The 25,522-nt window shown below is 33.7% G+C and overlaps 1 protein-coding gene across 1 annotated transcript in view; it reads right to left on the bottom strand.

Moving 5' to 3' along the window:
- Positions 1 to 25,522, bottom strand: part of LOC139495962 (uncharacterized) — a 43,893-nt gene that overhangs the window by 4,213 nt on the left and 14,158 nt on the right. Inside the window, exons 2-5 of the mRNA XM_071284390.1 lie at positions 15,504 to 16,626; positions 5,101 to 5,265; positions 4,324 to 4,488; positions 996 to 2,186 (exon numbers count right to left, since the gene is read on the bottom strand). Of these exons, the coding sequence (XP_071140491.1) occupies positions 996 to 2,186; positions 4,324 to 4,488; positions 5,101 to 5,265; positions 15,504 to 16,613 (2,631 nt within the window). The 5' untranslated portion in view covers positions 16,614 to 16,626. The remainder of the gene's footprint in view (positions 1 to 995; positions 2,187 to 4,323; positions 4,489 to 5,100; positions 5,266 to 15,503; positions 16,627 to 25,522) is intronic.

Below are 25,522 nucleotides of genomic sequence, written 5' to 3'. Positions count from 1 at the left end.
TATTTGTCTACTGGTTAATACATTTTTTTGTGATAATGTACAGTAGTTAAAAATGTATCTAATAAATGTTTTTGGTTTTTTTGTAAACAGTAAAATTATTCTACAAAAATTAATAAAATGTGTAATAATTTGATTTTTTTTTACTGATGAGACATGTTCAATACTAAATTCTATGATTTAAAATTCCTCTAAGTTCATTCAACAAGAATTCTAATTGACTTTTTTTGTGTTTATCATTGGATTGATGGTGTTTAATGCCACTTTCGGTGACCATAGCTACTACATCATGGTGCAAGTATCTACTGGTTGAGGAAGTCAAAGCACCCTGAAGGAAACACTGATCCTCTGCATAGAAAACTAGTATATTTTTTTACTATCTATGCATTATTAATAAAAAAATCATCAATAAACATGATAAATGTATAGGATTGTAATATACATTTGAGTATTTCTGGCATTTCAGACAAGGTCATGCTGTTCTTATGCTGTTTTCTTCATTGTTAAAGGCTGTACAGAGATCAATAGATGATCAAAACCAGATTCCATTTCCTTATGCATCAAGTTGATAGTTTTCTCACTTTTTATTTTTGAAAATTGATTTATTTAGTCCTAAATTAATATGTATGTCTCCCCAATCCCGACCCTGCGAAGCAAGATGCAAGTAGGTTCATGTAGGTAGGGATATAATTTCGTTTTTTCCCTAAAATCTGGAACAATATTGGTCATATATGTACATGATGTTAGGCAAGCCTGAGAATCAGAAATTTATGAATAAAAAATAATATTTGATTTAGTTTTGACTATAAAAGTTAATGAGTCACACTGTTTTTGCAGGGCCGGTCGGGATTGGGTTAACAAACAATATTTTATTTTAGGACTTAGTTAGTTAGTATCAAGTCTCTGATTGTGTAATACATATATACATCTTGGATGAAGAGTTGTCTCATTGGCACTCATACCACATCTTCGCATACAATGTATCTATTTAAACTTACTGTAGAATTTGGAATCAAAGTTTCCATCAGTATATCAGATATTTTCTCTCGAACATCCAGGTCATTGAACATAGAAAACTGTCTGCCGTATCCTTTACTAACATCTAAGAAAGCTTTTATATCATAACCTTTATAATTAAGAACTGCACAGCCTGTGGCATGGACAGAAAAGTTTGAATATATCTTTGAAAGTCCAGCATGTTTTGATATTTCCCTCATCATTACACCAAGGGTGTTTTTACCAACAGGTGCGTTATGATACCAGCAGGTCATTAGTTGATAGTCTTTATCATTAGTATACTTTGTACGGTCACCATGTTGGGCAAAAAGAAAGTTACAGTTTGATGGCAACTTAGACAAGTACTTTTCAAGAGATGCTACTGGACATTTAGGATGTCCAGGTATCTCAAACATACAGCCTGCACCTTGACGGTCATCCATTTTGACCGCTGGTTCTGATGTACATGTATCTTGACCTTGCTGACCAGTAGAATTACTTTCCTTATCATTTATAACAATTTGTACATACTTCCTTCCATTTTGGTTGAACTTGATGCGAATATGAGAGGGTTTCAACATGCGTAAGATATCTCGACCTTTGGCACAGAGCAAAAAGAAGAGGATATCAAAGAAAACTTTCCATTGTAAGGTGATGGGCCGATGTATATCTAGTCCGTTACCACTGTACAATTTCCCCATATCAGGAGTACTAAGTCTTTCAATGGAGTCAACAGTTTTTCCATTGATTTTTAGTTCATTCAGAGCTTGTTTGAAAGCTTTAACAGCAGGAAAGAATTCTACATCATTAAAATTGAAATCTTCACGCATTTTCTTAAAACCACGATTCAATCCAAATTTAATAGCACTAAAAGCATTTCTTTTGTACATCTGCCCATCAATTTTTCTGACTTCCAGGAAAAACAGTTGCAAAACCTGAGCCAATTCTTTTTTGCTTGCTGTTTTTATGTCCAATTCAATACCATGGTTGCAAACAAACTGAAAAAAGACTCGCAAAGCCATTTTTGTTATTCTTTGTGTAGGTTTGGTATCGGTACTGCAGACATAATTTTGTTCATCATTAAGCTGTGGTTTTGTAACCATAGTGACATCATCCTCATCTCCCAGCACCAAATCTTCCTCATCTATATCCTCATCCTCTACATCATCAAGAAAAAACTCCTCCTCCATGGCCTAGAATGAAAAGAAATAAATTGTGTGATAAACCTGTTGATTCTGATACTACACATGCATGATAGACCAAACAAAAAATTAGGTTTTTTAGTATTATTTGTTTGCATTGAGTGTTCGGAAGCATTATAAATTTTCCTGTTCCTAAAGTGGGTCTCATTGGGACTAATTTAAGAGTGATGCGTGATTAGACATTTTTTGTATTAAAATGAGGAAGGACACATGAAATTCAAATTATTTTGCATGAAAAATGGAAACATAGTTTGTACAGAATCTGACAAAACAGTAAGCAGGGTCCATGATCAGAACTTTTGTAAAATTTTGCTTTTCTGAATTCGACAACTGACCAGTTCAATTTGAAATCCATTTGAATCAAGGTAAATTTATAAAGATGACCTGCTGTTGAAAAAATTACCCAATGGATGATTTTTTTTAAGTGGTTTATGTTAGCTGTTTTATATGTAAAAGGTTAACACCATAGCTAAGAGAAGATAGTGCATCATGTGCAATGATCTTCATATAACAACTTCCCTGGTTACAATCCAATAACTGTCAAGCGATCTGGTAATCATATACCGGTATATCATAATCAGTAGCCTGTCCAGTATTATTCAAAATGTTACAACTTATTACAACAGTCTACAGGTGAAACTTAATATACATTTTCCATTTTAACAGGAAAATAATGTTATTTGGTCTTAGATTTTATGCATAAAAAATTCCCAATTAGGATGAAAATTCCAAATTCAATGGTCAAGGGACCCATCTGAAATCACCTGGAATCATCCCTGACAAGTTAATTTGGAACGGCATGACATAGTATTAACATTAAAACACAATGGCATCTCGTTCTGTGATGGTCTGTGACACTCGAAAAATGATCTTGATGCTCCCAATATAACTTAAGTTCAATAAGTTATTCTTGGCGTGCTCTTATAATTATTTACATAAGTTGCAAGTGCATTGATGATCTATGTGTCCATGTAAAAGGTTTATGTAATTACAACAGCAAGTGTGCACGACATATGTTGTTTGTTGTTGTTTTAACTATTTGAACTTATTTTTCAAAGTAGCCAGATGTTAGGGTGTTGGTGTTGCAAGCTGTTTAACAAATTGTCCAATATTTTTGGTATTATATCTGCTGCTGAACTGTGAACTAAAATTCAATCTTTAATATTAAAGATTGTCTTGCTTGGAAAATGGTAAATTCCAATTTTGCATACACCTGACAAAAAAGAAATATTTAAAGCCCAAGTAAAATACAGTTGTTAGCCACTGTCTAACCTTAACTATCAAATGACAATATACCCACATATTAGGTGTCATTCCATTGTTAGTGTCATATATGTAAGTCATTGACTGATTAACGGCATGTACAAGAATTTCATTGAGGTCATTGACACCCCTTGACACCCCTTTTTTCTACCCCCACTCTATTACTCTATTCTCAAAGCAATAATTTAATTTTGGATGTAACACGTCTCCTGATTGGCTGACGTTATTTTGTTATGAGACCATAGACATAATTCAGTCATGTGACCGTGACCTTATCAATGTTTTTTCATGGTTTTCTATGGTTTAAAATGAGTTTAGAATTAAATTATAAGAAATGACTGTAATTTTTTTCTGTCTATTTGAAATAACATAAAAAATGTGGTGCACACTGTTAAATAACCCGCTACACACATTATTCAGTGTGCACCACATATTTTATGTGATTTCTTTATAGACAGAAAAATATTACAGTCATTCCTTAAATGAAAGTGTTTTTAATTTGATGGATGCTTTTGTCACAAATATTTGTGTTTTTTTGTAAAATTGTTTGTTTTAAGATTGTAACACAGTGACAACTGCTGTGCTTTGACTATTTAATTTATTATGTCTGTTATGTTCGCGCATCCATGTAAAAATAGCGGAATTGATAAGACTGTCGTACAAGTGAGAGGTTTAGCGTTATAAAATCAGGTTAAATCCACCATTTTCTGCATTTGCAAATGCCTGCAAAGCATCAAGTCAGAAATATGACAGTTGTTCATTCATTTGATGTGTTTTGTTATTGTAAGGTATTTTCCCGTTGAATTTTCTTCGGAGTTCAGTATTTTTGTGATTTGACTTTTTACACACATAACATTATACACACCTCACTGAGCAAGTCCCTGGAATCGGTACTACTCCTTGGACTGTCCCTGGAATCGGTACTTCTCCTGGGACTGTTAACTTGATGATGGTCTGTCAGCTCTCCACTAGAACTAGGTTCAACTGACTCCTCACTCTGCCTCAGTCTGGGGGAAGGTAATGGAAGAGGCTGAAAAATAAATAAATCAACATGAGTAAACAAGTGAAACTGTGAGCTACTGCTCACTGATGATACCCCCTCCGCAAGTGGATAATATTAATAGTGTAAAAATATGCAAGTGTTTGGTAAACAGGAAGTTGTCGAGTGATGAATCTGAAAACACATCACACGGTATAGCTGACTTATATAAATCCTGAAACCAGTTTTCAGAAATCCTTGTATTGTAGTTCCTGAGAAAAATGTGACGAAAATTTTCAACTTGGCTATCATGTGTAAAATCGTTTAAGTGTTCGGTAAACTGGAAGTCGATGAATGATGAATCTGAAAACGCATCACACGGTATGGCTGACATATATAAATGTTGATACCAAATTACAGAAAGGGTGGATGTGTAGTTCCTGCTAAAAATGAGACGAAAGTTTCATACGATGGACTGACTGATGCATGGATGGACGGACCAACGGACAGACAGAGGTAAAACAGTATACCCCCCTTTTTTGAAAGCGGGGGTATAAATAGAGGCTAAAGATACCAGAGGGACATTCGAACTCATGAGTTGTAAACAAACTGTCATGGCTACAAAAGTGATTTTACTTTTTACACACATAAAAGTATACACACCTCACTGAGCAAGTCCCTGTAATCGGTACTACTCCTCGGACTGTCCCTGGAATCGGTACTTCTCCTGGGACTGTTAACTTGATGATGGTCTGTCAGCTCTCCACTAGAACTAGGTTCAACTGACTCCTCACTCTGCCTCAGTCTGGGGGAAGGTAATGGAAGAGGCTGAAAAATAAATAAATCAACATGAGTAAAATAGAGGCTAAAGATACCAGAGGAACATTCAAACTCATAAGTTGAAAACAAACTGCCATGGCTACAAAAGAAAATTCAAAGAATAACAATAGTACACAAAACACAACATAAAAAACTCATAGACATAATACAACTCAAACCCCATCAGAAACTAGTGGTGATCTAAGGTGGGCTAGAAGGGTAATAAGCAAATCTTTGCACACATAACTGAGAATTTTCTAGCGGTGAAGATGGAAATGTGTTCATGAAACTTTTTATAAGGAACATGATGCTCCTTTTTTTAAATTGTATTTAAAACTCAAACTCAAACTTTCTGTCATCAATCAGACTTTTATTGCAAATTTCTACGTCTATGTCTGTTAAATTCCACTGTGTTGAGAAATTCCAGTTTAAGCAAATATCAACATCATTTCCCTTGTACTTCAAAAATAACTAGAATTCCCAGTTTAGAGACTACTTTTGTTTTAGAATTCAATAAAATATATTCAGGAGATAATACTGATTGTCCAACATTTTTTTGTCCAAACAAATAATACAAAAACTTCCTCGCTCTCTGGAGAGGTCTGCAGGCAATAACCAGATCATAGGAAAAACAATAGCACATTCAAAGAGATTAAACAAATAGACCAGATGCTCTGCAGGGCACAGCTTTAAACTACCGCAGAGGTTGAACCCTAAACAGTTGGGGCAAGTGTGGACATATCATTCAACCTCAGGGCCGTAACTACATTGAGGCAAATGAGGCAAATGCCTCATGTTTGAAATTTCGAAAAAAAAAAGAAAACAATCTGAAACAAAAGATTGTCTTCATATCAAATTGTTTTCACGGAAAGTGTCTTGCAAGACGCGAGTTCTCTTTACTCTCAGATGTCGCCCTTGCATGTTTATCGTGGTCCATGTTTCTACTTTATTTTTAGTTTTCAGAGTTGATGGTCTATTGTTTGTACTTCTGTGTCCCGGGTTTGTCTTTTGTTCATTTATTGTCCTACTTTATGACTATATAGATATAGGAAGATGTGGTGTGAGTGCCAACGAGACAACTCTCCATCCAAATAGGCTGAGTGTTGATTTTCATTTGTAAACCTGTGGTTTTGCAATGTTGCACGTCCACCAATGTCCAGCCATTGTACGAGAAAAAATTTTAAGAATATTTACGATGCTACTGGACAAAGAAAAATATGGTCAATTCTGCATGGAATTGAACTTGATACCAAAGAATACAAAACTGGCTCTTTTTGTTGTACATAAAACTAGATAGCTGACATAGTTTAAATTAAAGTAAGACCACCAATTTCCCGGTATCAAATCATCTATAAAAACATCAATGTATTGCCATATGATCTTTTACATTAAAGGGTTAAACTTGCATTAAGTCATTTTACAGAAAATAAAAGAAGATGGACTACATGTGCACGGGACCTTATCTCACACAAAATTAATGCATAGAAAAAATACAAATTATCAATAGTCAAAGTTTTTATTCTTGTTCTTCATCTTGATAGTTTCTGGTGGGGTTTTCAACAATAAAAAAATCATTAATACCATAAAACAAGGTACAGATTATCCTTAGTGTCGACTTAAGCAGTACTTAAAGTATACTACTGCACTGTCACTATATATAAATCTAGTCACAAAAAAATCACCAAAGTCTAAGAACAATACGAGACAAAGAACAGACAGACAGACAAATGCGATTTTAATGATTGTGAGAATTACAATTTTTGCTTTATCCTTCATATCGGTCTACTTTTAATGTTGTCCCCGTAAAAAAAACCTTAAATTACAATGAATCTATATTTTTGCTTTGAGACCAGAATATTGTCAAAAAAAGCGCTAAAAATAAATTATGTTTCAATGTAAGAAAGAGTCCGGAAAACGCTCAGAATGCACGATTTTGCTTTAATTTTCTCAGAGCTTCCCCAGACCCCTCGCCAATTTTTTTTCGCCCCTTACGCTCTGCGAATATATTTTGCCTCACTATTAAAAGTGGCTAGTTACGGCCCTGAACCTGGATTCAGCTCTAAATTTGGATTGTGATTAAATAGTTGACACAGTATATAGGTTTCTGACACAGAATGAATGTGGTCTAATGAACTTTAAAAAAAAATGTTTGCTTCTGAGCAATTCACTATGCTGTTGAATATTAATCCTCTCAAAAAAAAGTTTGAAGACATTTTCTTTTTATTTATGAAATATGAAATGAGACAAATTGCCCCCCCCCCACCCATTTTTTCTCACATCCCCCCTTTAACCTTCTTCCCTTAAAACTGATCTAAATTCAAATTTCTAAAAGAGTTTGCAACAATAACTGCTCATTTAAATACATCATAAAATATTAAAATGTAAAAAAAAGTGCTTGTTATCACTGAATGGTAAAGATTGTTTTAATTTATCAGTCATGTCAGTTGGTAGAAAAAGTGAAAATACATTGTATATATTGTATAAAACAATGATTTAAGTTGATTCAACTACTATTCTGAACAAAGAAAGATAACTCCAATTGAAAATATCTTGCTATTGCACAATATTGTGCAATTAGATATGTCTTGCTATTGCACAATACTGTGCAATTTAAAATACTTGCTATTGCACAATACTGTGCAATTAAAGATTTCTTGCTATTGCACAATACTGTACAATTGAAGATTTCTTGCTATTACTGAATACTGTGCAATCGAAAATTTCTTGCTATTGCACAATATTGAATATAATAATTTTGAATCCTGATTTGGACCAACTAGAAAACTGGGCTCATAATCAATCAAAGCGCTGTAAGCACTGTAGGCAGTTAACCAAAAACCAAGGCAAACATAATAATGAAAACTATGGCAATGTTGCTTCAATTTTTTTTTAAAGATTTAAAAGAACAAACATTAAACATTCATATATAATTGTACATTTATGTTCATTTAATGAATTAATCATTAAGGCAAATAATTCATTTTTTATCAAGGTTTTCAATAGCAACGTATATATCGGGTATATTTTTTTTTCATGGTCATGAGTCTTGAGTCAGCAGTGGTACAAATTCGCAATGATTGCAGTTCATCTAGTTGATCATTATTGTTTGTATTAGTTGACTGTTAGTAGTTCAAGTTGACTTTAGTATGAGCTTGTAAAAGTATCAATGGACTTGCTTCCCTGGAAAGAAAACTGAGTTTGTGTTCTACAGTACAAAAGTTATGAGACACAAATCAGACAAATGTTTACTACTACAGGGATCAATGGTGAGGTCTGACTGACCTGTCCATAGTAAATGTAAATGACTCCCACCGTCACCCCAAGTCCATGATGTCTAAGTTTGGAATAAAATGACAGGTGTTAGGTCTAGCAAAGTGATATGCATATGTGACGCCTATGAGATTGACCTTGTATGTCATTCAATCTTTTTGAAATGACAAACAGGAATGAATATGGTTTAGGCGTTGGTATCTCAATCTTTTACAAGTTCTAAAAACTCAAAAGCACACAAGAGGGTGTGGGTGACCCTAGGGACTACCCCTATGTTTCATTTGATTTTTTATATTGTCCTATACATGAATATATATGGTTTAGGGGTGGGGATCTCGACCGTTATCAAGTTTTCAAACGGGATGGGGTGGGGGACCCCAGTGACTTCCCCTATATTTCATTTGATTTGTTATATTGTCCAATTCATGAATATATATGGTTGAGAGGTGGGGATCTCATCTGTTTCCAAGTTATCAAACAGGATTGGGTAGGGTGACCCTTAGGACTCTCCCTATATTTCATTTGATTAGTTCTTTTGTCCCATACATGAAAATATATGGTTTAATTTAAAGGTGGGGATCTCGACTGTTTCCAAGTTCTCAAACAACAGGAGGGGTGGGGTGACCGCAGGGACTCCCCCTATATTTTATTTGATTTGTTATTTAGTCCCATACATGAGTATATATGATTAAGGGGTGAGGATCTCCACTGTTTCCAAGTTCTCAAACATGAGGGTGCAGTGACCCTAGGGACTCCCCCTATAATTCATTTGATTTGTTATATTGTCCAATACCAGTGGCGTAGCCAGGGTTGAAATGATGAGGATGCCAAACTGTCGCCGAACGTAGCGAGGCGAAAAAAATTTGGAGATCTTTTTATGCAGAAAATTATATATTTTTTTCGGACATTTCCTATTTGCACGTGTACTCCCCAGAATCCGACACGTGTTAGATTTTTTATGTAATTTCAAAATACCCACCCATTCATATATTTCCAACATAATTTTATTGTTTTCTCAAAACTACCATCATTCAATTCATAAACATGATAAATATTTGATGTAAAAGTTTCCACCAAATCTTATATTTGACATCTCAAAAACGGACCCATTACAGCGGCACATCCGTATATGCCGGAACTTCCGAATATAGGAACCGAAGTGATTGTTCTTTCGCTTAACGTGTTGCAGGGGACATGGAAATATCGGGCGTCCGTCCCACCGTCTGTTCGGTCTTGTTGGCACTCTCATGTGTATAATTCTAGCCAGATTTTTATGAAACTTAAATCATCAGCAATGTCTTTGACACTATCAAAAATAAGTCCTGATCAAATATTTTTAACCGGTTATGCCCCTTTGAAATAAAAATTATAATGGAAATCCCATTGCATTTGCTCTGAAGCTTTTATTTCTCTTTAGATATTATTTTTAGTTATTGTCCTTGCTTCTTGGATAGATAAAAAAAAAATTGCAATATGGGGGGCATTGGCTCTTCTTTTATTGAAAAATTATTATTTGTATCTAGATGGAAACGGGTACATATAAGCCCATGAATGATCACACTCTATTACAAATTCACGTTTTTATCGCGTTTTTATCATGTCAGAGGAAACGATATCAGGATATAAATGGTGGTTTAATTGTTAGTAACGTTGCTACGTCAGATGTAGAAGCCATCTCTCCGCTTGGCCCAATTTCAGATGAGACATCTCCGCGGGTCTGCCTGTCATCATCCTCTGTCTGGGCTTGCCGTAGCTGACGACATAGACTTTTCACGAAAAAAGTCAGAAACACTTTTCTTCGATTGATACATCTTGTTTACATAAACTAATTGATCATACATAAAAGACCTCGTATACTGCTTTATAAATGATTGGACGTTATCCTCATATCTCCATTCTTGTTACATTTGGATACATACAAGTTTAACTCCTACGAACACATTTTTTTTTAAATCTTTTTTTTTTATCAAAATGATGTGGATGCTTGAGCATCTGAACATACATGCGTGCTACGCCACTGAATACATGAATATATATGGTTTATGGGTGGGGATCTCAACGGTTTTCAAATTCTCAAACAGGAAGGGGTAGAGTGGCCCCACCAACTCGATCCACCTATATTTCATATGATTTGTTATATTGTCCCATACATGAATATATATGGTTTAGGGATGGGGCAGTGGTGGATCCAGAAATTTTCATAAGTGGGGGCCCACTGACTGACCTAAGAGGGGGCCCGCTCCAGTCACGCTTCAGTGATTCCCTATATAAGCAACAAATTTTTTTCCTAAAAAGGGGGGCCCGGGCCCCCCTAAATCCGCCTCTGTGGGGATCTCGTCCGTTTCCAAGTTCTCAAACAGGAGGGGTGGGATGACCCACAGGGACTACCCCTATATTTCAATTGATTTATTATATTGTCCCAAACATGAATATATATGGTTTAGGGGTGGGATCTCGACTGTTTCAAAGTTCCCAAACAGGAGGGGTGGGGTGACCCTAGGGACTCCCCCTGTATTTCATATGATTGGTTATATTGTCCCATACATGAATAAATATGGTTGAGGGGTGAGGATCTCGACTGTTTCCAAGTTCTAAAGCAGGAGGTGGTGGGTGACCCTAGGGACTTCACCTATATTTCATTTGATTAGTTATATAGTCCCATACATGAATGTATATGGTTGAGAGGTGGGGATCTCATCCGTTTCAAAGTTATCAAACAGGAGGGGGTAAAGTGCCCCAAAGGATTCCATATACATATGATATGATTTGCTTACATTCAGGTATCATATAATCTAGTTGCACTATGTGTAAAATAAGAAACTTCTAGCTATTTTAACTGACCCATCAAAATTGAGAAAAAAAATACCCATTGAAATTGCAGTAATATGTTTACACTTTAAATGCATCTAACTTGCTTTATCAACATTTATTACTGATAAAGAAAATTTATACTGTTACCAGGGCCCCCGTCAGGACCATATATATTGTTAGATATACTGTTCCCAGCTGTCACAAAGACTCACATTGTATTGGATTTTGACATTAAAATTTGTCAAAAAGTAATTTTGAGTTTCAGTACAAAATATTTTCTGTTTTTTCATTCTTTTGCATATATATTTTGGTTTTCAATTCTAGTGTTTATATTTATTTACCATGCAAAGATGTATTTTGTCATCTGTCTGATTTTTTAAAAGTTCAAAGATCGCCAAAACCCGGAATTACCTATATCCGCTTCCGGAATCGGATCCGATATTGTGATTTTCTTCTCATGTCAGCCATTTTGTTTTCAATGTTGTTTTTGTCAGATACGATTTTACTCGAATTTACACATTATTTGTCGGCGATTTTCTGTATAAAGCTAGCGGTTGAACAAAATGAACATCGCTGTCATGAATAATAATGCTAAAAACAAGTTTTGAGATCGTTTATTAGGAGACTGGTAAAAAGGTTTGCAAAGTTATTTTTTTATTTCCTCTCAAGTTGGGCATGTCGAGCGTAGCTAGTAACCAAATCGAAAGTCCGACTGCAAAAGTGGAAGGTCGCAGACAACCGCTAATTTGAACCCCTGCCTCCAAATTGAAAAGATACCAAAAATTTCGTCTTATAATTTAAAATTGCCGCCAACAGCATGAACAGTGGAACTTATTTTAAAACTACTGACGTAGTTGACTATGTATTGACGACAAACAATATTCCTACGACTTTTGCCATTTGGGAAATCTAAACTACTTGTCTTTAGAGATTTTCGGCGATTAAACATTTCATACATTTGTTCTTTGACAGCTTAGCCAAAATCTCAGGGGATAATAAACTACATAACGATTCCTAATGTGCCCTACTTCCTATGTGCAACTTCAAAACTTTTGGATAAATCGACGATCATTTAATGTTTTTCTGATCATATTTTTTGTAATCAAGAATTTAAAGTATGAAAAAACTGTCGTTATAAATAACATAACATCCAGCTAGATAATAACAATGGCACATATTTCAGCATTTATTGGGTAGAACACAAATCTAGGGTGCTCACATAAGGCAGCTTAACTGCCTAAAAATCTAAGTACATGTTTAGATTCAGCATATGAAAGAAGCCCAAGAATTCAATATTTGTTGAAATCAATTTAGTTTAATTACGACCCTTTTACCTTTGAACCTTAATGTAGACCAATTTGAAAACCGGACCAAATATTAGGAATGTACATACACAGTAAGGGAGCTACCATTTGATTTTTAATCTCTATCCTGCCTTTTTATTTTTCACTTTAAACAGTCCTGCTTTTTTTTTATAGTTTATCCTGACTTTTTTTACATAAATTGTCTCATCCTGCCTTTTTTTTTTACAAAAATCTCCTGTCCTACCTATTTTTTTCAAATTTCATCCTAGCCCCCCCCCCCCTAAAAATCAAATGGTAGCTCCCTTAGATTTGGCATATCAAAGAACCCCAATTATTCAATTATTGATGAAATCAAACAAAGTTTAATTTTGGACCCCGATTTGGACCAACTTGAAAACTGGGTCAATAATCAAAATACATTTGTAGATTCAGCATATCAAAGAACCCCAGGGATCCAATTTTTGTTAAAATCAAACTAAGTTTAATTTTGGACCTTTTGGACCTTAATGTAGACCAATTTGAAAACGGGACCAAAAATTAAGAATCAACATACAGTTATCAAAGAACCCCATATTATTCAATTTTGATGAAATCAGACAAAGTTTAATTTTGGACCCTTTGGGCCCCTTATTCCCAAACTGTTGGGACCAAAACTCCCAAAATCAATCCCAACCTTTCTTTTATGGTCATAAACCTTGTTTTTAAATTTCATAGACTTCTATTTACTTATACTAAAGTTATGGTGCAAAAACCAAGAAAAATGCCTATTTGGGCCCCTTTTTCCTAATCTGTTGGGATCTCAACTCCAAAATCATTCTCAACCTTCCTTTTGTGTTCATAAACCTTGTGTTTAAATTTCATTGATTTTTATTCACTAATAATAAAGTTATAGAGCAAAAAACAAGAATAATGCTTATTTGAGCCCTTTTTTGGCCCCTAATTCCTAAACAGTTAAAACCAAAACTCCCAAAATCAATCCCAACCTTCCTTTTAGGTTATAAACCTTGTGTCAAAATTTCATAGATTTCTATTTACTCAAATTAAAGTTATAGTGAGAAAACCAAGAAAATGCTTATTTGGGTTCTTTTTGGCCCCTAATTCATAAACTGTTGGGACCAAAACTAACAAAATAAATCCCAACCTTCCTTTTATGGCCATAAACCTTGTGTTTAAATTTCATAGATTTCTATTTACTTAAGTTATAGTGCGAAAACCAAAAGTATTCGGACTACGACACCAACGTGATACCAATATACGACCAAAAAATTTTAATTTTTAGGGTCGTATAAAAATGGGAAGCAGAAAGGTATATATATATAGAATAAAAAAAATCAGAGACATGATTGTGTTATTTTCCATTTTTTAATCAGGGTTGGCAAAAACCCTGGTTTTATGAGTATTGCCCAGCCCAGTGGGAAATACTGGGAAAACCCGGGTTTTACTGGGTTTTAGTGGGTAATACAGGGCAATACTGGGTAATATAAAATACTTGCGATAATCACGAATGTAATACATTTAATAAGATATTTATACACTAATTTGTTTGTCTAGCATTTGTCTAGATTGGCAAACAGTAAATATAAAGCAAAACATTTTTTTCTTTCAAATAACATGAATAAATATAACTTCTTATTTAAGAATTAACAATTACTTAATTGTAAGAAAAATTACATTTAAATAATGTCACTTATTAATTAGTAATTATTCAGATTAGAACACAGATTTGTTTATGTAACAATTATCAGCCCTTATAATTCTATAAGTTTTATTGGCATGATCCCTTAGGGTTTTTATTTAGCAATATGAATGTATAACAAATAAAATTAAAAAGTCAATTAAACACTGCAATAAAATCATGAAAATGCATGTTTCAAAGTTTGGATTATTAAAATAATGTTTGGTAATTAAAAAGGTATCTTTAAATGTACAAATCTTCTGTTCTGCCTACATATAGAATTAATAGAGAAGAGAATGAAATTGATATTTTAATCTTCTAGAAATGACTGTCAATGGTTATCTGTATAAAAGTATATATTTAGCTGTTATACTATGAAACTGTACCAAGTCTTTACTATATAGTGTTAAAATAAGCATAGAAAATCATATTGCCCAGTATTGCCCACTATTACCTAATTCGGAGAGTATTGCCCAGCCCGGGAAAACCCGTGTTTTCCCACCCGGGAATTCCCGCGCGGGTAATACTTTGCCAACCCTGTTTTTAATGTACTCAGTATGTCCATTACATATATGCTTTATTAATATTAATTAAAGTTTATTATGTCATGTAAGTATTCCTTTTTTCACGATTTTTTTCGGGGTTTGTATGGATAGTAAAAAAAATATTGGGTACGAGTTGGTAAAACTCAAACTTTCAAAGTACGAGTTGGTAAAAATCTGGTGAGAGTTGGTTGAGATTAGACTCACATGACTCAGTTGTCGAGCGTACGAGTTGACATGTATCCTGGTCCAAATAATTATCTGACATGATTATGACGTCGTGGAAAGCTATTTTTTAATTTTGCTTTGACGCTTTCCTGATATGTAAGGCATCAAAGAAAAAAATATATACATTGTAATAGCCTATATAGACGTCATAATAATTTATTTGGACTATATTATTAAGATCTGTATCATGTATGTCTGTATAGGGAAAACAGTAGTATTACATTTTACCAGCATTAGCTATATATAGATTGGCCTTTTGTGTACCCAAGACAGGTGGAGGAAGTCAACTTAGGAGCGCTGTGATTGGATGTACGGGTACAAATTTTTTGTTTTATTTACCTATGAATAACTGCAGTGTGTAAATTTACAATATATATACTTCCTGTATATTTTGTGGGTGGTTTTTGTCAATATCACCTTTTGATGTCCATGGTTATCAACAGTTTCTGTCTGACTCAATGGAGTTGCTTCTTCTAAATATGTGTTGTGACTGTCATCTATCTCCTCTTTGGTAAGGGCATCAGATCTTTGTTTTCCCTCATTATCTGTATTGGCATACTTATTCCAGGTTTTATATCTCATATTGAAAGTTCTTCCCAAAGACTTTTTTCTATTTCCAAGATTGTTTTTCCTTTTTCTTAATATTCTGGTACACCTATTACCACTTCCTATAACTCTTACTCTTAATTTGTGTCGGTCTTTAGACATTTTAGATAATCTACTTTTTTGTAAACTTTGGAGTGTACCATCTTTTTTCTTTTTCTCTCTGTACCGTCTTTGCCTTATCCTATTAAGTTCCCTCTCTCTCATTAAATCCACTTCAGTTTTCCTTGATTTTATCTTTTTCCTATATTCTTGTTGTTGTTCTGCATTTGATACACATAGATGGTTAATTTGTTTTTCTAAAATTCTAGATATTTCTTCATTTCTTTCAATCCTTTGTAGTTTTTCGGGTGAAGGCATTAGGATACCTACATCCTCTAAAGCTTCTCGTTTTATAGGTGAAACATTAGAAATAAGCTCAGATATGGTGGTAGCATATTCCACTGGCGAATTGGGTAGTACTACTGGTTTTCCATACAAACTTGCTGTTCGAGGTATGGCTCCTTGTTCTATTTTCTTTTGAGCATAGCTTTTGCGGCGTTCTTCATTAATTGCTTCTTTCTTTTCTGCGGGTAATTTGCTTAGATATTTTTTTTTGTCCTCTCTCCATTTCTTTCTTTGATGATTATGTTCATCTATAGTTCTTGTAGATCTTTTTTTTTCTAGTGTGCCATCTAGTTTCTTTTTCTCTCTGTACCGTCTTTGCCTTATCCTATTAAGTTCCCTCTCTCTCATTAAATCCACTTCAGTTTTCCTTGATTTTATCTTTTTCCTATATTCTCGTTGTTCTGCATTAAATAGACTACTTTTCTTCTTCTTCTTCAGAGTAAGAGATGTTGACTCTGAACTTTCTGTTTCAGAACCTGAACTGTATATGTCATCATGGTTATTTTTAACTTGTCTCTTTCTAGTCTGGTATGCCATGTTAGTTCTAGATCTGTAAGAGAAAGAAAAATCATATACATAAAATTGAGAAAGGAAATGGTGAATATGTCAAAGCGACAACCACCCGACCATAGAGCAAACAACAGCCGAAGGCAACCAATGGGTCTTCAATGTAGCGAGAATTCCCGCACCCGTAGGTGTCCTTCAGCTGGCCCCTAATATATATATATATATATGCATATATTCTGAACCTGATCATGAGGTGAGCTAAAAACCTCTGCTGATAAAAACAAAGCTTAGACTGAAGTAACTATAATTTTGTATAAAAGACCATGAAGACATTTGTGCTGTCTTCCATTTTCAAAATGGCTTTATATCCGTGTGTTCAATGTGATGAAAAATGTGTTGATTGCACCATTCAATGCAGTTGTTGTGGTCGTTGGGTTCACAGTGCTTGTGTCCTAATGGATGATGCATTGTTATTGGCCTGGTCAGACGTGTCTCTAAAGTTCCTATGTAAGGACTGCTGCTTTACAGACAACAAGTATGACATGGCCAAGGCCCTAGAAAGGTCAAAGTTCGCGAAAAGTGGCAGTCCTCAGGATTTTAACACCAAAATTTTGCATAGGACTGACACAATTTCAGCATTTTTCAATAGAATTAATAGTGAGGACCAGTAGATTCTCTTCAAGGATCACCAGGGAAAAAAGATTTCCAGTTTTTATATTATTAATAGAGAACAAAAAACGGTACAAGAAGAATAAAATAAAATATTTAATTTCAAAGGAGACAATCTTTCACTAACATGACTAAGTTTATTATTTTTCATTTATTTCTTATTTCATTTAAAATGTATTAAATTTACTTAATTTAAGTTACTAAAAAATCAGAAATAAAATTAATAAAAGGAAACTCCATTAATATTCTTCTAAAATTAGTATTTACCAATTTTTTATTGCTACTTTCCTTTATTTTCATTCATTGAATTAGTTTTAATAGTGAAATGTTCAGTACCAATTGTATAATTTAATAGTAATAATGAGTTAATTTGTTCCAATAAACAAAATAATCATTACCTCACACTTCTGTTATATTGTTAATTCGGTTGTTGTTTACTGACACGTGCCCATTACATAATTAATCATTAAGAGATAATGAAATTATATTACGGTATGGACACTCTGCATTACAGGCTTGTGACTGTCTTGGTATACCAAGGCTGCATTACCAACACCAATAATTATAATGAAAAAAAAATTTTTTTACCATAAATTCTAAATTCTAAATAAAGTATTTTCGCTGACTATGACAGATAAGCCCGTGCCTTGTGCAGGATATCTTAATAGTTACAAATTTTTTACAATAAATTCTAAATAAAGTATTTTCGCGGACTATGGCAAATAAGCCTGTGCCTTGTGCAGGATATCTTACATTGTCTTAGTAGTTCAGAGCTCCAGATAAGCTGCGTATTTGCGTGATCACGCAATACAAATAATAGAACTGAAAACCCAATGCCATTGTCCATTGAAGGGTTCAACAACCCAATTCATTCAACGGAAAACCCAATTATATGCCAAAACCATGAGTTCTCAACCCCTTTATTGGCTACTGTTTGTGTTATTTACCATCTGTTTACAGTCGTCGCGTAAACTTTTTTTATAATATTTATCATTGGAAATTTCCTGTCGTTCTAAAAACAGATCCCTGCATCAAGTAGCTGAAATGGGTCCCTGTTCGAGTTTTCCGTTGCTCAAAAGGTACACATGTTTTTGTAAATATTTCGATCTTCTCGGTGTTTATCCAATTAGCGTGTGTCATGTAGTCATATTTTTATCGCATTGCTCTGGATTTTCCATAACATACATTGAATTAAAACGAAAGTGAAAGTCCAGTTAAAATATTGGATAGAAGCATTTTTCGGCTTCTTTTGGAAAACTGAGGGAAAGTTATAATGATAACAAGACTCAGCCAGTGTTTTTAGGAAGCGTCCATCGAACGCACGGGATTGTGTGTGTACCATAACGAGAACATTGCTAATAAACACGGGGTTTCATCAAAAACGAATTCAGTTGGAAAAAGTGAAAGGCCAAATCAATTATGAAATGATAAAGCATCAGAAACCAAAAGTTCTAATAAGAGACAACTAAACCCAGATTTATGTAAATTGAATAAAAGAAAATCATTCAAGTATAATTAGAGTTTATATACTATTTTTTATTCATTTTACAGTTAATTAATGAATACACACACCATGCACACAGCCACTGATCAGGCACTGGTCTCAGAATTTATTATATAAAGGTATACATGGTATAAGACAAGTGCCTGTGAATACACATATCCTTTTTTGTGAGAAAATACAAAACTGGCAAAAGGTTTGAAACGGGACACAAATTAAACCTACAATTGCTCCTCAGTGAATAAACCAAATTAAACAGCTAGCAAATAATTAACCCTAACCATAACCCTAAACCAAATAAAAGAGCTAAACAAAGACAGAAACATATTAATTTAAGATGGAAAAAAATTGGGGTTGATATTGCCTAAATATTCAATATTGCGTCGATGAAAAAACCCAATACATTAGGGAGCTTGGTGGTGAAAAACCCAATTTGATATTAACCTGAGGGGTGAATTGCAATTGATAATGCAATTAAAAAACTTTATCACCCAATTATATAAGAAAATGGTGGGTAAATACCCCAATTTATGAATTCTTATCTGGAGCTCTGGTACATGTAGTTATAAATTTTTCACGATAAATTCTAAATAAAGTATTTTCGTGGACTATGACGGATAAAGCCTGTGCCTTGTGCAGGATATCTTAGTAGTTGTAATTTAAGAGTTTTAAAGGGGCTTGGTTAACATCCATTTCTAAATTAAAAATATAAAGAAACGATGCAAATAAGCAAAGGTTGAGTAATAAGAGACGTAACTGAAGTGAATTTTACTTAGTCCCTTTCAATCATTATTCAGAAACGAAGTGTGTTAAAACGTCCATGAAATTTAAAATTGATTTTGTCAAAGTTATTGTAATTTATTTTCAATGAAAATCGTATGTAGCACATTGCACATAAGATAAATAAATGGACCCCATGCTTACTCTTTGAAAATTGTATATTTCTTTTTTAAGGTTCATCATAACCTTTTGGCAAATATGGCCGTATTTACACCCCAAATTTTTCTCCGAGTACAGACTAACCTATGCACGTGCAAAAGTTTAAAGGGATGGCAGGAACTAGATATATAAATTTTAAATGCATTTTATGTTTAAGAAAATTATAAACTTTTCTAGATTTTGACTTCCAGTTTTTTTCGTTCCTGCAGAAGGTGCAAAAATTAACTAAGTAGTGAAAACGATTGAGAAGCTCCCCTCATATAATCAATGTTGTGAGTAGTATTGATTTAAATGGACAATGGATGGACAATAGACACCTGTAAACAATAGGTGATTTAAACTGTGTAACTGAGTGGACCGTATCAAATGAAACTCGGGAGTTTGTTTATTTTGCTATCTTCTGCAGACTGAAAAAAACTGGACATGAAAATCTAGGAGTTTTTAATATTCTGAAACGTAGATTTCGTATAACTTTTATATATCTAGTTCCTGCCATGCCATAAAACTTTCCTGGATGTACCGTTTGTCTGTACTCATAGTAAGTTTTTAGGTGTAAACACGGCCACATTTTTCAATTCCTTATGATGAACCTTAAACAATATTTTTTAGAAAGAATGTGTCTGCGACCATCTCATCACAAACAAACACCATATTTTTACCACCTACATATGTGGTGGTGTTTAACGACCTTGACTGGCTATACAGCCCTCGCACGGTCGGCTCGGTGCCCGAAGGCGATTGGTGAGCGTTTGAATAATTTCTGCCGTGGGTCAGGAACAAGTAGCAAGGACGCCGAATGGAGGCCGCCATCTTGGTTTTCGTGAGTTGATTTTGGTTTGTTTACTATTTTGGATTTTACTTCTTCACAACGGCTGCTTTCAGTTTGGCCAGTTTGGTCAGCTTGGCAGCCCGCTAGCCTCGATGATGGAGTACTGTTAGATGATCTCGGACGTAGTTCTAAAGATGACAGGAAGCGTTATCAGGACCAAAGCCGTGAGGCAGTGAAATGAAGGTCACCCAACAGCCTAGGATACAGCCTTCGGACGTTAATCGGCATAACACTCCCCATAATACAATGGTTTTGGAGTGCATGTTAACGCAGGTACGCCAACTACTACGTCTATCTGTACGGCATGGATTGGTTTCTGTCATCTTAAGTAGTAAGTCGTTGATATCTAACTGTAAACCCTCATGGAAGATAGCGAGTAAAGGAGAGCTGGCCCAGCACGTCCGTTCAGCTGTAAGGACTGAGACGTGACTGATTGGATATGACCTACCATAACATACAACCAGCCATCTTGTGCTTAACCGGATGCTTCAATCAATACCGGAAATGAATTTGATTGGACGAGAAAATCAATTTTAATTAAAAAAACAGAATCAAAGAGCTGAATAGCTCTGAGGGGAAGACAAGACGGCCCTTGTTTCTATTTCATTTTTTTTTTTTGGGGGGGGGGGGTATCTTTTGATAGTCTTCATATAAAGAATGCAAAAAAGATCAGCTTGAACATGTAGAAAGGTTGGCAATATTGAAATCCATTGATAAAGTTCCCAGTTACAACTCTCATCACAGGGATACAGGTACTTATGAAAAAAACCAATATGATTGATGTTAACTGTGTGAAGTTTGTTTCCAAATCCTACATTTTGAAAATTTGTAAAATTTCATGTATAAATAAGTTTAAACTTCAAAATGCAAACTACAAGTTTGTGCATTTTTTTTTGTTACCATTACAATGATTATGTTGGTACACAAAATTTAGTTTTAATGGAAGACTACGTATCATGTACTAAATGTCACATTTTAAGTGTTTATTTCAGTTGATAATTACTCATAAATTGAGGTACTCCTGAATTGGAGGAAGATTCTCAAAACAGAATTTTACAGAAAATCAAAGAGCTGAAAGCTCTGAGGAAAAATGACGCCACTGTCTCTAATATTGGGATATTTTTTATGCAAGTCTTGATTTTCACATACCGTAATTAATTTAACAATGCAACATGTCTTGTAAGCATATAATTGATATTCGTATATATGTGCGTGTGTGAAGTGACTGTTTTTTTTAAGACAAATGAATAGGTCAAGACTACCTGAATTGTACAAATAAAAACCGTAGAAAGGCTTGTATATTTCTCACTGGTACATAGTCCCTTCTCTCAGAAAATTTTAATTAATTTTAAATAATCTTTTTGTTACTGTTATCAAAGGTCTAATGAAACTCAGGTAATTTAATAAAATTATAGTCAAACCGGCACCTGGTTAAATTGGCACCTGGTCAAATCGACACCCTATATAGTCAATTTGTCACCCATGTTAAATATATATTTTTAACAGTATTTTAAAAGCAAAAAGAGTAAAAATAAGAAAGGGGTTGCCAGATTTGTTTTTAGTATTTAAGCAAAAAGAGTTAAGTACCTAAGGAAAGGATTGTCTGAAAATATTAACTTTCACATTTTTGGGGGTTCATGTACATTTTGTATATATTTATTTTTCTCCACTAAATCTGTATGTTCCAGACCGTATGAGTATTTGGACCGTACGTGTGCAGTCTGGACCTTATGCATACTTTTTCAAAATAATCTGATTAATATCATTAAGAAGTTGCTTAAGTTTATAAGTTACAAATGCATGTAAAGTTCATTTACAGCTCAACATAACTAAACTCTCAAATTAATATGTAAAAGTTCCAATAGTAATTGGAATAAAAACGTAATTTTTAAACTAATACAAAAATTCACGCTTATTAAATCTGTTCATCATGTTAATATCTTGTATTTAGCTTGTCGATCAGTAATAGTATACATTAATTGAATTATGATCATAGAAATTTACATTATCGGAAGTTAACATGATGTGGAACTACAATTTTAGAATATTAGAAACTTTATCAAATAATGCAAATGCACAGGAACATGAATGAACTGCACACATGTAAATGTAAATAATTTATCATTAATTGTGGTAGTAAGAGTCACCATGGGAGAGAGTACCAAAATAGGATTCAGATATTCAATTAAACAAATATTTAAATTCAATTGTTCAATTATTCATTTGATCCATCTAAAAGCAATTGTAATGATAAAAATTTATAACCAGGTGCTCCGCAGGGCGCAGCTTTATACGACCGCAGAGGTCGAACCTTGAACAGTTGGGGCAAGTATGGACAAAACATTCAAGCGTGATACAGCTCTGAATTTGGATTGTGATCAAATTTTTGACATTACATGGTTTTTTTTACACAAAAACAAATGTCAAGATTTTACAAATCAATTAAAGATTTCTTCTTCAAACTTATTTAAATCTAAAATTAAATAGTTGACACAGCATAGGTTTCTGACACAGAATGAATGTGGTCTAATGAACTTAAATTATTTTTTTTGCCTTTGAGCAATTCACTATGCTGTTGAATATTAATCCTCTCAAAAAAATGTTTGAAGAAATTGTCTTTTTATTTATGAAATCTGAAATGAGAAAAATTTAACCCCCCCCCCCCCCCATTTTTTTTTTCACATCCCCGTTTCCCTTTTTCCAAAACTAATATCAATTCAAAATTCTAATGGAGTTTGCAACAATAACTACTCTTTTAAATACATCATAAAATATTAAAATGTAAAATAAAGTGCTTGTTATCACTGAATGGTAAAGATTGGTTGGTAGTAAAAATGCATTGTTTATTGTATAAAACAATAAAAAAAACTTCATCAGCAACATTTTATATTGGCAAATTTCCAATGAAGTTATTTACATAAAGTTATTGGCAAATAAAAATAGAAAATGACATCATAGTCATGTCTGGCAAATATCCAACATACATTATAAATCTAAAAACATTTTAGATAAGATAAGGAAAAAAAGCTTCATCAGCAACATTTTATATTGGCAAATTTCCAATGAAGTTATTTACATAAAGTTATTGGCAAATAAAAATAGAAAATGACATTATAGTCATGTCTGGCAAATTTCCAACATATATTATCAACTACTATTCTATACAAAGAAAGATAACTCCAATTGAAAATTAATTGCTATTGCACAATATTGTGCAATTAGATATTTCTTGCTATTGTGCAATACTGTGCAATTAAAAATTTCTTGCTATTGCACAATACTTGATATGGAATCCTGATTTGCACCAACTTGAAAACTGGGCCCATAATCAAAAATCAAAGTACATGGTTAGATAAAGCATATCAAATAAGCCCAATAATTTAATTTTTGTTAAAATCAAACTTAGTTTAATTTTGGACCCTTTGGACCTTAATGTAGACCAATTTGAAAACTGGACCAAAAATTAAGAATCTACATACACAGTTAGATTTGGCATATCAAAGAATCCATTTATTCAATTTTTGATGAAATCAAACAAAGTTTAATTTTGGACCCCCATTTGGACCAACTTGAAAACTAGGCCAATAATTAAAAATCTAAGTACATTTTTAAATTCAGCATATCAAAGAACCCCAAGGATTCAATTTTTGTTAAAATCAAACTAAGTTTAATTTTGGACCCTTTGGACCTTAATGTAGACCAATTTGAAAAAGGGACCAAAAATTAAGAATCTACATACATAGTTAGATTCGGCATATCAAAGAACCCCAATTATTCAATTTTTGATGAAATCACACAAAGTTCAATTTTGGACCCTTTGGGCCCCTTTTTCCTAAACTGTTCGGACCAAAACTCCCAAAATCAAACCCAAACTTCCTTTTATGGTCATAAACCTTGTGTTTAAATTTCATAGATTTCTATTTACTTATACTAAAGTTATGGTGCAAAAACCAAAAATAATGCTTATTTGGGCCCCTTTTTGGCCCCTTATTCATAAACTGTTGTGACCTCAACTCCAAAAATCAATCCCAACCTTCCTTTTGTGGTCATAAACCTTGTCTTTAAATTTCATTGATTTCTATTTACTTATACTAAAGTTATTGTGCGAAAACCAAGAATAATGCTTATTTGGGCCCTTTTTTGGCACTTTATTCCTAAACTGTTAGAACCAAAACTCCCAAAATCAATACCAACCGTCATTTTGTGGTCATAAACCTTGTGTCAAAATTTCATAGATTCCTATTCACTTAAACTAAAGTTATAGTGCGAAAACCAAGAAAATGCTTATTTGGGCCCTTTTTGGCCCCTAATTCCTAAAATGTTGGGACCAAAACTCCCAAAATCAATCCCAACCTTCCTTTTGTGGTCATAAACCTTGTGTTAAAATTTCATTGATTTCTATTCACTTTTACTAAAGTTAGAGTGCGAAAACTAAAAGTATTCGGACGACGACGACGCCGACGCCGACGCCAACGTGATAGCAATATACGACCAAAAAATTAAAATTTTTGCGGTCGTATAAAAACTAAAAAATAAAGATTCTGATAAATGGTTAGCTCGTACTGGACCATACATGTTTACTCATACGGTCCGACCATACGAGTATTGTCAGACTGTATGAGTATACGTATACCGTCCGGAACGTACAGTCCAAATACTCATGGTCTAGAACATGTATTTTTAATTATATATATGAGGTATATTTAGGAATTAAAGGTATTGAATATTCATTTTTTTATGCATTTTTTAACCAGTTGAGCATTTTACAGGATTGTTGGTTTGATGTTGTTTTAACTGTCCTGAAAAAAAACACCTAAAATTAGCTATTATTTGGCATGAAAGTTAGATTTATTGAAAGGGACTCATAGTTTCCATTTTATTTTTCTAATTGTTTCATTGTTAAGTAACAGCTTGGGTAAGGACTTCGTTGTTTACCTTTATACACAACAACTAATTAACTATGTACATGTACTTTGTAAAAGTTATTTGAAGTTGATTGAA

Source organism: Mytilus edulis, chromosome 11 (assembly GCF_963676685.1).
Source record: "Mytilus edulis chromosome 11, xbMytEdul2.2, whole genome shotgun sequence".
NCBI lineage: Eukaryota > Metazoa > Mollusca > Bivalvia > Mytilida > Mytilidae > Mytilus > Mytilus edulis.
Note: the sequence above shows the minus strand (reverse complement) of the source record. Positions and strands in the feature narration are given on the sequence as shown.